The 17,944-nt window shown below is 43.1% G+C and overlaps 1 protein-coding gene across 1 annotated transcript in view; it reads left to right on the top strand.

Annotated features, from left to right (window-relative positions):
* The first annotated feature begins 2,078 nt into the window (after positions 1 to 2,078).
* LOC119949822 (opsin-5-like) overlaps positions 2,079 to 17,944 on the top strand; it is a 36,615-nt gene continuing 20,749 nt past the window's right edge. Inside the window, exons 1-2 of the mRNA XM_038771662.1 lie at positions 2,079 to 2,196; positions 9,772 to 9,977. Of these exons, the coding sequence (XP_038627590.1) occupies positions 2,079 to 2,196; positions 9,772 to 9,977 (324 nt within the window). The remainder of the gene's footprint in view (positions 2,197 to 9,771; positions 9,978 to 17,944) is intronic.

The raw sequence follows: 17,944 nt of genomic DNA on the forward strand, positions 1-17,944 counted from the left end.
ATAATTGTGGTGTTTGATAAGTGCTTATTCTGTGACAGGCACTGTCTAAGCCCTGGGGTGGATACAAAGAAATAGGGTTGGTCACAGTCTCTGTCCCACATGGGGCTTGCCGCCTTAATCCCCATTTAACAGATGAGGTAACTGAGACCTGGAGAAGTTAAGTGGCTTGCCCAAGGCCACACAGCAAACAAGTGACAGAGCTGGAATTAGAATCCAGATCCTTCTGACTCCCAAGCCCATTCTCTCTCCACTAGACCACACTGCGTCTTGTTCAATACAACAGACTTGGTAGACGCGATCCCTACCCACCAGCAATTTACAGTCCACATGGGAGACAGACATTATATTGGGTTAGGAATAGGGAAAATGATACAGTTATAAGAATGTTTATATAAGGATTGAGGGGCTGAGGTGAGTATCAAAGTGCTTAAGGGGTTCATAGTTGACTCAGAGTGGATGGTGCATACGGGAAATAAAGGGCTTAGTCTGGGAAGGCCTCTTGGAGGAGATGGGATTTTAGGAGGGTTTTGAAGTTGGAGAGTGGGCTGTACAGTCAGATACGAAGGGGAAGTATTTCAATGAAACTAAATATTCAAAATGTCCCCAAAATGTAGCTTTAAATTCTATTTAGATAAAAAAAAAATAGTACTGAAGTACATGTTCAGTTTGCATAATTAATGTTTCTATTGGTTTGAGTGTCTTAAAATATTTAGTTTTCATTGGAACGCTTTCATAATTATTTAAATGGCTTTGTTCCAAGAGTGCTGTAAATTATTAATAAAAGATGACACTTCTGGGCAACACTGTCTTGAGTTTTATTGTGTAGAGAAGAAGACAGTTGCAATTTATGATTTAAGACATGCTGTTTCTTATCCTTGTTTGGATTTGTTTAATGGTATTTCTTCCGTGCCCTGCACAGTGCTAGACGTTGGGTTAGATACAAGCTAATCAGGTTGGACGCAGTCCATGTCCCACATGGGGCTCACAGTGCGGATGGTTAATCAATCGAAGACTAGCTGCCATGCTTGAAAATTGCCTCAGTCTCTGTACAGTGGCTTTCTTAGGGCTGGGCTCATCTGCTTTGTTAATCTCCATCAGTAGACATAGCCCAGTTCTCTTTGTGATTGTCTATAAATTAATGCGAGGCAGGGTTCCGTAAATCATCCACCAAATACATAATACGGTTCATTCAATTAACTCCCACCGAAGAGTGTTTGTTGCATGACGAGTTTAGTCATTTCGTGATAAAGAAGTTTCAGGTTTAAATCATTGGGATTTAACAAAATTACTCAACCACAATTCATTTGTTTCAGCTAAATGTAATTTATACAACAGCTGCTCTCTACTAACCCACTCATATTTAAGTAAACCTTTAAGTAAAAAGCTGAAAGAGCAGCACGGCCTAGTGGGTAGAGCACGGGCCTGAGAGTTGGAAGGATCCGCGTTCAAATCCCGGCTCCACCGCTTGTCTGCTGTGTGACTTTGGGCAAGTCACTTTGCTTCTCTGTGCCTCAGTAACCTCATCTGTAAAATTCATTGATTCAGTCGTATTTATTGAGGGCTTACTGTGTGCAGAGCACTGTACTAAGCGCTTGGAAAGTACAATTCAGCAACAGAGACAATCCCTACCCAACAACGGTCTCACTGTCTAGAAGATAAGGCTTGTGAGCCCCATGTGGGGCACGTCCAACCCAATTAGCTTCTATCAACCCCTGTGCCTGGCACATAGTAAGTGCTTAACAAATACCATTCAAAAAAAAAAAATGGAGCATATAACCGAAGCCTATAACTTACTCGAATGGATGTCTGCTTTTTTTCTGGCACTTTGTACAAAGCAGCAGCATTTCTGATTGAAGTATAGTCACACATCCAAGGGATGTATTAATAGAGAGGATTAAGAAATTGCAGGTCAGAGGGCTGCAAAGCTTCTTGTGCCTTGATAAGATTTCACTCCTTAGTTCAGTCATCTCAACGCACTACTGCCCGGAGTACAAAGAGGTGGAGTGTAAGAGGCAGAGACCATTTCCTCTATCACTGGCACCAAAAAGAGACCTTTAAAGTTACAGGCGTTGCTGAGAATGACTCTCTCACACTCGCTACAAGTTCCATGGAGAAAGAACCTCACCTTTCTCAACAAAGAGGCTCAAGTATCCGAACAAGGAGAAACTATTATAGGCATCTATCTTCTGGCTTTAGGTAGGTACTGTACTTATGAATGGGTTTTGAAGTTGCATTTCTTTCTGTGACTGGATTTTGAAGCAGAAGTTATTTCTAAGTTTGTACTCCAAGTTATAATATGAAGTTCTGCCAGTCAACCAATGTGTAATACATAAGGAGTTTATTACACAGTGTATTAGCTGAATTTCTGGTCAATTTAATAGTAAATAGTTAATACCCTCCTGACATTGGCATCAAAAGGATATTTCCCATTTTAAGCTAATTGACAAATTATGAATGCTTCCTAAATTCATTCATTCATTCAATCGTATTTACTGAGCGCTTACTGTGTTTAGAGCACTGTACTAAGCGCTTGGGAAGTACAAGTCAGCAACATATAGAGATGGTCCCTACCCAACAACGGGCTCACAGTCTAGAATGAATATATTACTTGCAAATGAAGGAATGCATTCATTAACCCAAAGACAATTTTGCAATATTTCTTTCAGAATAATAATACTTGTGTGCTTTCAATGCAGGGATTTTATTTGTGGCTTTTTGAGGGGATGGAGGGTTCTGTTCAAAATCATTTAAATCCTAAAATTAAATAATTCATGTGCAGAGAATCAGTGAACCTAATTAAAAGAGCATGAGCCTGGGAATAAAAGGATTTGTCTGGGTTCTAATTCTGACTCTACCACTTATTGCCACATGACCCTGGGCGAGTTACTTCACATCTTTGTAGCCTCAGTTTCCTCATCTGAAAAATGAAGATTCAATGCCTGTTCTCCTTCCTACCTAGAATGAGCCTCATTTGGGTCAGGGTCTGTGTCTGACCTGATTATCTTGTATCTATCTCAACACCTAGTAGAGTTCTTGACTTAACAAAAACACTTCAAATCACAATTAGTTTTACCTTACCCTGTGTCTAGTTTGTAAAACAGAACTTAAAAATACGGAATTTAGCCTTGAAGTGAATTATGAGCTAACATCGCCTTCTGCAGCATCAAGGAGTTCATATGCTCATCAGTCTCCCTCCATACTCTACCAATTTCCTAAAGGACCAGAAAGTTGCTTTCTCCCCGGAACTATTTTACCATCATCTGTACTAGCTGGAATCCTCTTTCAAGGATCAAGTTCCTCTCCTCCCCCAGTGCATCAATTATTCAGTCAACAAGCATCTGAGTTGGGGTTTTTTAAACAATATTTGTTAAATGCTTACTATGTGTCAGGCACTGTACCAAGCTCTGAGGTAGATAAAAAGTTGGATGCAATCCATGACCTACGTGGGGCTCATGGTCTTAACCCTCATTTTACAGATGAGGTAACTGAGTCATAGAGAAGTTAAGTGACTCATACAGGGTCATGCAGCAGACAAGTGGTGGAGCTGGGATTAGAACCCAGGTCCTTTGATTGCCAGGCCCATGTTCTTTCCATTAGACCGTGCTGCTTCCACACAAAGTTGTCGACAAAGTGCAGAGCAGAGTCCCCTTAAATGAATAAAAATGGACTCTGTCCTCAAGGAGTTAGTCAATCAATCAGTGGTATTTTTTGAACCCTTACTGGGTGCAGAGTACTGCCCTAAGTGCTTAATATGTATGATTGGAGACTTATGGGGAAAAAAGAAAACAAGAGAGATTTTCTTTTACAAACAAATGTATGTTCATGCAGCATTTTATGTTCACTCAAGATTGGCCTTCCAGCCCAGAATCGCCTTGGACTCCTTATTTCTTTTTTGTCCCCTCAACTAGTCAGTTGTAAAAATCTTCTGATAATTCCCCCCCGCCGCAACACCATTTGAATAAAAACTTGCCATACTTCAAGAGACTTGGTTAATTCCCCGAGATTTCTGAAATCCCTTCCTCCCTCACCTCCCTGCCTCCCGCTTCCTGTCTCTCCCCGCAATATATATTCGATGATGTCATTAAAAGTAATCCACTTAACGTTTCTCAACCATGTTAACTCTGGGAGCAAGTCAGGGCAACGCAGAAGGGAGTTGAAGAAAAGGGAAAGAGGACTTAGAAGAAGGCTTCTTGGAGGAGATGTGTAAGGCTTTGAAGTGGAGTGTCTGTCTTATGTGAGGAGGGAGCGTCTTGCAGGCCAGAGTCAGGACATGGGCGAGATGTCGGCAGCGAGATAGATGAGATCGAGGTACAGCGAGAAGGACAGCAACGGCTGGCCAGAAAGTTCAAGAAGGAAAAGAAGAGAAGTGACTAGTTCTCTCACTCTGTCCCCCAGAAAGCCCTTGGGAGCTCCTCCGCCAGTGGACTTGGAGAACATAACTAGCATTGCTTCATTCTCTCAACCATTATGGGCCACAATGCTGTTTCTCAAGTTTCATTTAAACAAGGACCTACCCTGTTTAAAGATGACGCCCTCAGGAGCACAAAACAGATGGAAAAAATAAGGAAAAAACCGGCTTGTGGAGCCAGAAACCAGAGATCAAAAAGCAGCTCATTGTTGATTCTTCCAGTCTCTAGGGTGGCCCAGGACCAATTTCACACCCTTCCTCTGCCCCACCCGGTTACACAGCTAGTTTGAACCCAGAAAAATGGGGTGGAGCCACTGAAGGGAAGCCAAGAATCCACTCACTTAGGGTGGCAAAAAGCCCTAGTGCTTTGTCATCGCAGCCAAACAGCTTGAAAGACGCTGATGTTTTTACTAGTTCTGTAACTCATAAGACTTAGAAAATAGAAAATATGCATAGAAAATATAGGCTCAATTGAGCAATCGTAGCTTGGAGAACACATCTTCAGTATTCCCATTGCATGCGGAAAATGTCCGGTCAGCAGACACTTTGGTGGGAGGTGTGGCAATTTAATAATGATAATAGCATTTATTATGCGCTTACTCTGTGCAAAGCACTGTTCTAAGCGCTGGGGAGGTTACAAGGTGATCAGGTTGCCCCACGGGGGGCTCACAGTCTTCGTCCCCATTTTACAGATGAGGCAACTGAGGCCCAGAGAAGTTAAGTGACTTGCCCAAAGTTACACAGCTGGCAAACTGGGATTTGAACCCATGACTTCTAACTGCAAAGCCCGTGCTCTTTCCACTGTGGCGTCGCATTTTGTACAAGGAATAATTCTCTCACACGAACCAGGGATAACAGGAAGGGCAAAGATATTTATTAAACTGGGTAGACTGACAGCTTCTCCCTGTGATAATGACCATACTAAGCATTCATCTCCACTTCAGGAAGGACCTTTGACCTGCCTTGTGTGTTATTCACTGCCTCACCTCTAAGAAAAGATTACCCCACCATTAACACCCAGTAATAACAGCAGCCTACACCCGCACATTTTGGAGGAAGCTGAACTTTATCACTACAAGGAAAAAGAAAGCCTTAGGAAGCCCAGAACTACACAGTTCTGTTTTTAAAACTTTCTCCTAGAAATATTCATCGTGAAAAATATCCCAGCAACCCAATTTATATTTAAAAAAAAAAACTGGAGCCCTCATCCTACTTCATATTAAACGAACCCTGCAACTATTTACAAAAAAAGTAACGAGTACATGAGAGTTATCCCAACTCCCTCACATTAAACAGCAAGAGGCAAGTGGATTTAAGCAGGTGAAGAAGGGAAAGATCATCATCATCGTCAATCGTATTTATTGAGCGCTTACTATGTGCAGAGCACTGTACTAAGCGCTTGGGAAGTACAAATTGGCAACATAGAGAGACAGTCCCTACCCAACAGTGGGCTCACAGTCTAAAAGGGGGAGACAGAGAATGAAACCAAGCATACTAACAAAATAAAATAAATAGAATAGATATGTACAAGTAAAATAAACAAATAAATAGAGTAATAAATATGTACAAACATATATACATATATACAGGTGCTGTGGGGAAGGGAAGAACGTAAGAAGGGGGGGATGGAGAGGGGGACGAGGGGCAGAGGAAGGAAGGGGCTCAGTCTGGGAAGGCCTCCTGGAGGAGGTGAGCTCTCAATAGGGCCTTGGAGGGAGGAAGAGAGCGAGCTTGGCTTAGCTTAGCTAAACTTAGCTTAGCTTAGGCTTAGCTTGGCTAGCTTAACATATTCATTCATTCAATCGTATTTATTGAGCGCTTACTGTGTGCAGACCACTGTACTAAGTGGTGGAGCCAGATCCTCAAATGCCTCAGCAGGGAAAAGCGGGCAGGGGAATCGTCCCTCATCATCATCATCAATCGTATTTATTGAGCGCTTACTGTGTCCCTCTGATCCCTGGGGCGGATGATAAAGAGACAAGGATATTATCAGTTCAGTTTTGCCTTGAAATCTCCTTGAATCTTCCAGGGACCTTAAAGAAATGGACTCTGTTTCAATGAGGTTACCGTCAAATATCTTTGTGGTGAGTACAGGGAACATGCATCTTAATAGTTGTCACATTTCTTATGTACTTAGTAGGTGTCAAGCACTGTACTAAGTTCTGGGAGACATATAATACAATCAGATCAGACACATCTCTGTCCCACACAGGGCTCACCATTTAAGGGGGAAGGAGAACCGGTATTGAGGCAGTTGGTAAGGCTTGTAATTATGGAAATTTCGCATTTATTTACATAGCTACATAGCTGGGAAGCAGCCTGGCTTAGAGGATGTGGGTTCTAATTCCGGCACTGCTACTTGTCTGCTGTGTCGCTTCGCTTCTCTGTGCCTCAGTTCCCTCAACTGGAAAATGGGGATGAAGACCATCAGCCTCAGGTAGAACAGGGACTGTGTCCAACCTGATTACCTTGTATCTACCCCAGCGCTTATAACTTATTACAACTTATTAGAGTGCTTATACATAGCAGTGCTTGACACACAGTAGCGAAGGAAGCAGCAAGAAGCAGAGAAGCAGCGTGGCTCAGTGGAAAGAGCCCGGGCTTTGGAGTCAGAGGTCATGGGTTCAAATCCCGGCTCTGCCAATCGTCAGCTGTGTGACTTTGGGTAAGTCACTTCACTTCTCTGGGCCTCAGTTCCCTCATCTGTAAAATGGGGATGAAGACTGTGAGCCCCCCCTGGGACAACCTGATCACCTTGTATCCCCCCAGCGCTTAGAACAGTGCTTTGCACATAGTAAGCACTTAACAAATACCATCATTGTCATTATTATTACATAGTAAGCACCTAACAAATACCATCATCATAGCTATTTGCTGAGCCCAAATGACAACTTCTTTCCACGGGATTTCCACAGTCTTTTAGACTGTGAGCCCACTGTTGGGTAGGGACTGTCTCTATATGTTGCCAATTTGTACTTCCCAAGCACTTAGTACAGTGCTCTGCACATAGTAAGCGCTCAATAAATACGATTGATGATGAATAAGGGAGTTTGATGCAGAGGAATGTTGATGTGGAGAGCCTCCCCACTCCAGTCCATACTTCACTCTGCTGCCCAGATCATTTAACTACAAAAACATTCAGTCCCATGTTTCCCCAAGCCTCAAGAACCTCCAGTGGTCGTCCATCCACCTCTCCATCGAGCAGAAAGTCCTGAGAGCTCACCTCCTCCAGGAGGCCTTCCCAGACTGAGCTCCTCCTTCCTCTCCCCCTCGTCCCCCTCTCCTTCCCTTCCCCACAGCACCTGTATATATGTATATATGTTTGTACATATTTATTACTCTATTTATTTATTTTACTTGTACATATCTATTCTATTTTATTTTGTTAATATGTTTGGTTTTGTTCTCTGTCTCCCCCTTCTAGACTGTGAGCCCACTGTTGGGTAGGGACTGTCTCTATATGTTGCTAACTTGTACTTCCCAAGTGCTTAGTACAGTGCTCTGCACACAGTAAGTGCTCAATAAATACGATTGATTGATTGATTTAAAGCTGTCAATCACCTTGCCCCCTCGTACCTCGCCTCACTACTCTCCCACTTCAACTAAGCCTGCACACTTTGCTCCTGTGATGCCAACCTACTCACTGTACCTTGAGCTCATCTATTCTCGCTGCCAACCTCTCGCCCACATCCTGCCTCCGTCCTGGAAGTCCCTCCCTCCTCATATCCAGCAGGCAATGACTCTCCCCACCTTCAAAGCCTTATTGAAGGCACATCTCCAACAAGAGGTTTTCCCTAAATCCTCATTTCATTTCCTCCCACTCCCTTCTGTGTCACCCTGATTTGCTTCCACTTACTCGCCCGTAATTTATGTATTTATATCAATGTCTGTGTCCCTCTCTAGACTGTAAGCTCATTGGGACGGAGAATGTAACTGTTATATTGTACTCTTTGACCCCTCAATATAGTGCTCTGCACACAGTAAGTGCTTAATAAATACTGCTGATTGTTTGATTGGCTGATTGTCCCACATGGGATACAGGGTCTAAGGGAGAGGGGAAACAGGCATTTGCCCGTTAAACAGATGAGGAAACTGAGTCACAGAGAATACCCAAGGTCACACAGGAGGCCAGTGGCAGAGTCCAGATTAGAACTCAGGTCCTCTGACTTCCAGGACAGTGCGCTTTCCTCTAGTCTATCTTGCTTATGCTGTACTGTCCCAAATTCATTCATTCATTAATTCATTCAGTCATATTTATTGAGCGCTTATTGTGTGCAGAGCACTGTACTAAGCGCTTGGGAAGTACAAGTTGACAACATATAGAGACGGTCCCTACACAACAACAAGCTCACAGTCTAGAAGATGCTTAGGGAAAAGCAGCATGGCCTGGGAGACAGAAGGATCTGGGTTCTCCTGTTCTGCCACTCGTCTGCAGTATAACCTTGAGCAAGTTACTTCACTTCTCTGGGCCTCAGTCTCCTCATCTGTAAAATGGGGATTAAGACTGTGGGCCCCATGTGGGACAGGGACTGTGTCCAACCTGATCACCTTGTGTCTTCCCCAGTGCTTAGAACAGTGCTTGGAACATAGTAAGCGCTTGACAAATGCCATAAAAGAAAAAAATGCTTATTACATTGCTTTGCCCTCAGTAGGTGCTCAATAAGTACCATTGATTGATGAGCAGAACTAATTTCTTCAAGAAAATATAAATCAAGTAATAGTATTTATTGAGCACTTACTATGTGCACAGCACTGTACTAAGCAGTTGGGAGAGTACAATACAACAGAATTAGCATATACATTCCCTGCCCATAATGAGCAAATATATAACAATAATAATAATAATGAATAAGTATGGTACTTCTTAAGCCCTTGCTATGTGCCAAGCATTGTTCTAAGCACTGGGATAGAGACAAGTTAGTCAGATTGGACACAGTCCCTGTCCTACATGGGGCTCGTAGTCAAAATGGGAAGGAGGGGAATTTAATCCCCATTTTACAAATGAGGAAACCGAAGCATAGAGAAACCAAGTGATTTGCCCAAGGTGCCACACAGAAAACATGTGGAAGAGCTTGATTAGAACTCAGGTCCTCCGCCTCCCAGACATGTTCTCTTTTCACAAGGCCAAGCTACTTCTTTTACTGATATACAGTGTTACATTTTACATGTGAGTAGCTGGATGTAAAATCCTTGTATTTTTCCATATTTAAGGATGGGAGCAAATGATGAACTACCTCTGGAACCGATTCTATTTTATTTTTCTATTCTCTAGCCCTTAGAACAGTGCTTGGCACATAGTGCTTGGCGCTTAACAAATACCATCATCATTATTATTATTATTATTCACAGAATCTTTGTTTCAGGTTGGATGTCTTGGTTTGGAAACAGCATGGTGATTTTCATATTGCATAAACAGAGAGGAATACTGAATCCAACAGATTATCTCACTTTCAACCTGGCTGTATCAGACGCGAGCATATCTGTGTTTGGTTATTCCCGAGGGATCATTGAAATCTTCAATGTTTTTAGAGATGACGGCTTCCTCATAACATCCATATGGACTTGCCAGGTAGGAAAAGATTTTGTCCTGAATTTCAAATTGGAAAACATAACCATAGGAAGGGTTTTAACTTTTCCAGCCCGAACCCAACAGAAAATTAGTGAAGTTTTTTCTGGGGTTCAGTTAGATTCCATTTCTAATAAGAATCCCAAGTTCATTTTACTAACAGGATAAGTGAAACTTTGGAGTGGCCCTTTTTCCTAGTCTCATTGTTCACAGTGGCTTCTAATTACTTCTTGCATGATCCTTGGCATGTATAAACAGGACTATTTTCCGTAGGAGCACGTGTTGAGGAGAGAAATGATATGTACACAGAAAGTGGTCAATAAAAAGTAAAGGAGAGCAAATACCTAGGCTGGATAAAGATAACTGGAGGGAGAAGACTTTTTATTAAATGGTGCATATTTAATATTGTAATTTAATTTATTGTATGTCGTATGTTGTAATTTATTGCACTCAGGAAATAATAATAATAATGGCATTTGTTAAGTACTTACTATGTGCGAAGCACCGTTCTAAGCACTCGGGGGGAAACAAGGTGATCAGGTTGTCCCACAATCTCATCTCAAAGATTGGAGCTGGGAGGTCTGAACTATTTTAGGTGCTAAGGCAGAACAGTTCCTTTTTTAATATCTATCAATCAATCAACCAATCAATCACAATCACATTTAGGGAAACAGCATGGATCAGTGGAAAGGGCCCGGGCTTGCAAGTCAGAGGTCATGGGTTCTAATCCTGCCTCCGCCGCTTGTCAGCTGTGTGACTGTGGGCAAGTCACTTCACTTCTCTGTGCCTCAGTTACCTCATCTGTAAAATGGGGATTAAGACTGTGAGCCCCACGTGGGACAACCTGATCACCTTGTCTCTCCCCGAGTGCTTAGAACGGTGCTTCGCACATAGTAAGTGCTTAACAAATACCATCATTATTATTATGTGCCAGGCACCGTTCTAAGCGCTAGTGGGGAGACAAGGTCATCATTCCCCCTCCCGCCTTATCTCCTTCCCCTCCCCACTGGACCTGTATATATGTTATATATGTTTGTACATATTTATTACTCTATTTTACTTGTACATATTTATTCTATTTATTTTATTTTGTTAATATGTTTTGTTTTGTTGTCTGTCTCCCCCTTCTAGACTGTGAGCCCGCTGTTGGGTAGGGAACGTCTCTATATGTTGCCAACTTGTACTTTCCAAGCACTTAGTACAGTGCTCTGCACACAGTAAGCGCTCAATAAATACGACTGAATGAATGAATGAATGAATTACTGAGAAATTCTCAACCTGCTTCCCCACTTCCCTTGCCTTATTTCATAATAATAATAATAATAATAATGGCATTTGTTAAGCGCTTACTATGTGCAGAGCACTGTTCTAAGCGCTGGAGGGATTGTCTCTCTTTATAGGTGAATTGTACTTTCCAAGGGCTTAGTCCAGTGCTCTGCACACAGTAAGTGCTCAATAAATACAATTGAACGAATGAATAGACATGGGCAGATCTGGAAATCCACTATCTAGGGATGGCCGATCTGTGAGACCAGTAGTGTTTGAGCTGTTACTGTCCCCAAAACAACCAGACCTCGGGATTTGAGGCCTGAAGTGGAGGAATTGGGAACTTGGGGAGCTTCAGTGAGCACATTTTAGTTTGGGGATTTGAATGCCAGCGAGATCTGACCCCTCAAAACCTCTCTCCCCTGTTCTCAAGTTCCAACACCAGAAAGAAGTGACTCTGACCAGGAATTTACCTCAGATGTGGGGGCGGTGAAGGGTGGAAAAGGAGTTATATATAGCCCCCTTCAGTTTGAAGCTCCTGACAGTGCAATTTTCCCCACTTTTGGGTGTGCTCAAATGACTGATGGACAACCTCTTGCCCATTACCATATAAGATGATGATAATAATGATAATAATAATAATAATAATGGCATTTGTTAAGCATTTGCTATGCACCAGGCACTGTTCTAAGCGCTGGAGTGGATACAAGCAAATTGGGTTGGATGCAGTCCCTGTCCCACATGGGACTCGTAGTCTTAAACCCCATTTTACAGATGAGCGAACTGAGGCACACAGAAGTGAAGTGATTTGCCCAAGGTCACGTAGCAGACAAGTGGCAGAGCCGGGTTTAGAACCCAGGTCCTTCTGATTACCAGGCCTGTGCCCTATCCACTAGGCCACACTGCTTCTCTAATCGTGGCGTGGCTCAGTGGAAAGAGCCCGGGCTTTGGAGTCAGAGGTCATGGGCTCAAATCCCGGCTCTGCCACTTGTCAGCTATGTGACTTTGGGCAAGTCTCTTAACTTCTCTGTGCCTCAGTTCCCGCATCTGTAAAATGGGAATTAAAACTGTGAGCCCCCCATGGGACAACCTGCTCACCTTGTAACCTCCCCAGTGCTTAGAACAGTGCTTTGCACATAGTAAACACTTAATAAATGCCATCATTATTATTATTATCATTATTAATCATCTTTGGCAGTACATGGCGCCACTTTCTAAAATACACATACAAACATATCAGCAGTGGTCCATGCCAAAGCGATCCTTTCTGTTCTTTTGTATTTTAGAAATCAGATTCTTAAGGAAAATGAAGCAATAAGGAAGAGGTTCAACCAATGTAAATGAGCTTGGCCAGTCTAGATTGTTTGATTACTTTGCATCCAGCATTTGTGAAAGAAGGGTGGAGCACCAAGGATCAGTATTTCATTTTGCAACTGATACTGAGTAATTAAAAACTAAAAACGGCCAATTTAACCTGACCGAATCAGAAGATAATCCCTAGGGTTGAATTTTCTCTCCAGTAATTAAATTCAAGCTATAGGAAGGGATGGCCAAAGAATGTAATGGTTAGCTCCAATTTAATCCCATTTAACCCTCCTCTGCAATGTTCCCTATACTATGAGGAGAGTTTAGGTTTTGCCAGTGCCCACCTAGGAGTTGGAAATGGCAGTCGATAAATAATCAACTGAGATTTCCTCGTGATAAAAGAAAGAGAGGAGAAGATCCAGTTAATCCTTTGGGCTCAGGTCAGAATTGGTGTAGACTTGGTCAGTAATAATAATAATAATGGTACTTGGGTGCTTACTATATGCCATGCACTGTTCTAAGTGCTGGGGTAGGTACAAGTTAATCAGGTTGAAAACAGTCCCTGTCAGACATGGGGCTCACACTTTTAATCCTTATTTTACAGATGAGGTAACTGAGGCACAGAGAAGTTAAGTGACTCACCCAAAGGCACACAGCAGACAAGTGGTAGAGCCGGGGTTAGAAATCCAGGTCCTTCTGACTCCCGGCCCATGCTGTATCCATTAAGCCACACCGCTTCTCTAGATCTTGGATAATAGTAATAATAATGATGGTAGCCTTTGTTAAGCACTTACTATGTTCCAGGCACTGTACTAAGCTCTGGGGTGGATCTTCAGATTGGGTCATTCTAGGCCCAAAGGCCTTAGGGAAGTGTGGGAAGGGTCTGTGCCCTTAAAGGTGGATGTGATTGGTAACCACCTGGACCATCAGAACCATGACTTTGGGGAAGCAACATGGCGAAGTGGATAGATCCCTGGGCCCGGGGGTCAGAAATTCATGGGTTCTAATCCTGGCTCTGCCACTTGTCTGCTGTGTGGCCTTGGACACGTCACTTAGCTTCTCTGGGCCTCAGTTACCTCATCTGTAAAATGAGGAGTGAGACTGTGAGCCCCACATGAGACAGGGACTGTGTCCAAAATCATTTGCTTGTATCCACCCCAGCACTCAGTACAGTGTCAGGCACATAGTAAGTGCTTAAAAAATACCACAATTAGGATGATGATGTTTTGGGAAGGGAGAAGGGTGGAACATAAAAGCTCAGCTCCATCAGGCCTACAAATGCAAGGCCTAAGGCCCAGATTAAACCCTTTGGATCCACTCCCCTTGGGCGCTGACCTCTTCTAAGGGAACCTCAGAATGCCTTCTGGATCACTCCTGAAGAATATCATTAACTGGGCACTCCCAGATTTGCAATTCATTCATTCATTCATTCAATCTTATTTATTGAGCGCTTACTGTGTGCGGAGCACTGGACTAAGCGCTTGGGAAGTACAAGTTGGCAACAGAGAGAGACAATCCCTACCCAACAAAGGGCTCACAGTCTAGAAGGGGGAGACGGACAACAAAACAAAACAGTAAGACTTCAACCTACCACAGGCCACAGGGCACATGATATAATAATAATAATAATAATAATAATAATAATAGTAATAATAATGGTATTTGTTAAGTGCTTACTTTGTGCCAAGCACTGTACTAAGCTCTGGGGGCGGATACAAGCCAATTGAGTTGGACACAGTCCCTATCAAACACCAAAGAAATGTAGGGAATAACCTCCAGCCAGCCCCCTACCTGATGTTCTGAGGCCTTCCAATCAATCAATCAATCAATCAATCGTATTTATTGAGCGCTTACTATGTGCAGAGCACTGTACTAAGCGCTTGGGAAGTACAAATTGGCATCACATAGAGACAGTCCCTACCCAACAGTGGGCTCACAGTCTAAAAGACTTCCAGGCACTTGCCATGATAATGTAGCTGGCCACTCATAATTGAAGAAGCAGCATTAATAAATAATAATAATAATGACGGCATTTATTAAGCGCTTACTATGTGCAAAGCACTGTTCTAAGCGCTGGGGTAGATACAAGGTAATCAAGTTGGCCCACGTGGGGCTCACAGACTTCATCCCCATTTTCCAGGTGAGGGAACTGAGGCCCAGAGAAGTGAAGTGACTTGCCCAAAGTCCCACAGCTAAGTGGCGGAGCCACGATTTGAACCCATGACCTGTGACTCCAAAGCCCGAGCTCTTTCCACTGAGCCACGCTGCTTCCTGGGTGTCAGAAGGTCATGGGTTCTAATCCCTGCTCCGCCACTTGTCTGCTCTGTGACCATGGGCAAGTCACTTGTCTTCCCTGTGCCTCAGTTACCTCATCTGTAAAATGGGGATTGAGACTGTGAACCCTGAATGGACTCATTCATTCATTCAATCGTATTGAGCACTTACTGTGTGCAGAGCACTGTACTAAGCGCTTGGGAAGTACAAGTTGGCAACACATAGAGACGGTCTCTACCCAACAAGGGGCTCACAGTCTAGAAGGGGGAGACAGACAATAAAACAAAACATATGGACAGGTGTCAGGGCGCCAGAACAAATAGAATTAAAGCTAAATGCACATCATTAACAAAATAAATAGAATAGTAAATATGTACAAGTAAAATAAATAGAGTAATAAACCTGTACAAACATATATACAGGTGCTGTGGGGAGGGGAAGGAGGTAGGGCCCGGGGGATGGAGAGGAGGAGAGGAAAAAACTGTGCCCAACACAACTTGCTTGCATCTTCCCCAGCATTTAGTACTGTGCCTGGCACATAGTAAGCACTTAACAAATACCGTCATCATCATCATTATTAATTGGAGGGTTTTAATTGGTGGAAGAGATTGCTGGATAAGCATTGATCTCATAAATGGCTTTTGTCAACCACATTCACACTCCCCTCAAAAAATTACTGTCATAAATGCAGGCATTCCTATCTTTTAGAGTTCTGTGTAGATGCATTCAAATGAGATCTATTGAAATGCATTAATCTCTTGGGACGACGAGAACTCTAGGAGAATTCCTGACTTGACAGTCAGAATGCTACACCTGAAAAATCTCTCACAGTACATCCACTCCCCTTTTGCTATAAATAGCCTAAAATTTCAGGCCATTCTACTAACAGTCCCCAGATGAACTGGACTATGACAGCTAAATTACCTAGGCGGAAAATTCCCCATGGACAAAAAGGCCAAAGGGTGAGGAGCTCTCCATGTCCTCAGGAATTCCATCTACCCAGGAAAAGATCCATCCATCCATCTGTATTGATGCTGATGGCAGGACCTTTCTGAATTTCACAGGGATGTGTAATTTTGGAGAGGAGCCACGTTTACAGAGGAGGCTCTGCAGAGCCTTTTGGAGCTGCATTGGACTTGTTCCGGTCACCTTCGTGTCCCTTTGTACTGGGCTGTTCCCCAAAATAGAACCAAAACATCTTTCTGTGCCCCTCAGGGGAGGGTGACTCTTTAAAGACTCCATCAACATGATCCCAAGAGTTTACCATTCTATCCCTGGGGGTTCTCTCTGCCGTAAGAGGAAGTCTAGATTTTGAGCCCATTGTTGGGTAGGGACTGTCTCTATATGTTGCCAACTTGTACTTCCCAAGTGCTTAGTACAGTGCTCTGCACACAGTAAGCGCTTAATAATAATAGCAATAATGATGGCATTTATTAAGCACTTACTATGTGCAAAGCACTGTTCTAAGCGCTGGGGATGTTACAAGGTGATCAGGTTGTCCCACAGGGGGCTCACAGTCTTATTTTACCTCATTTTACAGATGAGGTATCTGAGGCCCAGAGAATGATGATGATGATGATGACATTTATTAAGCGTTTACTATGTGCAAAGCACTGTTCTAAGCACTGGGGAGGTTACAAGGTAATCAGGTTGTCCCACGGGGGGCTCCCAGTCTTATTTTACCTCATTTTACAGATGAGGTAACTGAGGCCCAGAGAAGTGAAGTGACTTGCCCAAAGTCACACAGCTGACAAGTGGTGGAGCCGGGATTTGAACCCATGACCTCTGACTCCAAAGCCCGGGCTCTTTCCACTGAGCCACACTGCTTCTCTTTATTCATTCAATAAATACAATTGAATGAATGACTGAATGAATGAATGAAGTCAAACCTCTAACCTGCCTGTTTTAGTTTCTTCTGTTTGCAAAAAGAGAGTAATGCTGCCGGGTTTTTGGTTTTTGGGTTTTGTGGGGGGGGTTTTGGTATTTGTTAAGCACTTATTATGTGCCAGGCACTGTATAAAGCCCTGGGGTAGATACAAGATAATTAGGTTGGACAGAGTCCATGTCCCACATGGGGCTCACAGCCTTAATCCCTGTTTTACAGATGAGGTACCTGAGGCACAGAGAAGTTAAATCACTTGTTCAAGGTCACACAGCAGACAAGTAGCAGAGCCACAATTAGAACCCAGGTCCTTCTGACGCTCAGGCCCCTGCTGTATCCACTATATGGAAGGCACTGCCCTGAAGGTCAAATATGAAAAATGATCCATTGTAGTTGATGACATTGCCAGCAGATTTCCTGGGTCCCTTATTGTTTTCTTTCTTTTTTAATGGTATTTAATAATAATAACAATGATAGCATTTATTAAGTGCTTACTATGTGCAAAGCACTGTTCTAAGCGCTGGGGAGGTTACATGGTGATCAGGCTGTCCCACGGGGGGCTCATAGTCTTAATCCCCATTTTCCAGATGAGGTAACTGAGGCGCAGAGAAGTTAAGTGACTTGCCCAAAGTCACACAGCTGACAAGCGTGGGAGTCGGGATTTGAACCCATGACCTCTGACTCCAAAACCCAGGCTTTTCCCACTGAGCCAGGCTGCATTCACTATATGCAAGGGACTGTGTACGGGGTTAGATACAAGCTAATCAATTTGGACACAGTTCATGTCCCACATGGGACTCACAGTAGTAATCCCCGTTTTATAGATGAAATAATTGAGGCACAGAAATGAAGTGACTTGCCCAAAGTCACACAGCAGACGAATGGCAGAGCCGGGATTAAGACCTAGATCCTTCTGACTCCTAGGCTTGTGCTCTATCCACTAGGGCAGGCTGCTTCTCTAGTTTCTCCTCTTTTCACGTTGAAAAGTAAAGAGATCTAATGGAAAGAGACACCGTTCATAGCTTCAAAAATTCCCTGAATACACTTCCTGAGTTTTCACGGGCTACTTATTTTTTGTTAATCTGATTCCTCCATTTCATTTATTACATCTAATTGTTGTTTTCCTATTTCAGTCACATTTTCGGTGTGAGCGCTTTGGGGATTTTATTTGGTTGGTTTATTTTATATCATCATCATCAATCGTATTTATTGAGCGCTTACTGTGTGCAGAGCACTGTACTAA

Source organism: Tachyglossus aculeatus, chromosome X1, assembly GCF_015852505.1.
Source record: "Tachyglossus aculeatus isolate mTacAcu1 chromosome X1, mTacAcu1.pri, whole genome shotgun sequence".
Lineage (NCBI taxonomy): Eukaryota > Metazoa > Chordata > Mammalia > Monotremata > Tachyglossidae > Tachyglossus > Tachyglossus aculeatus.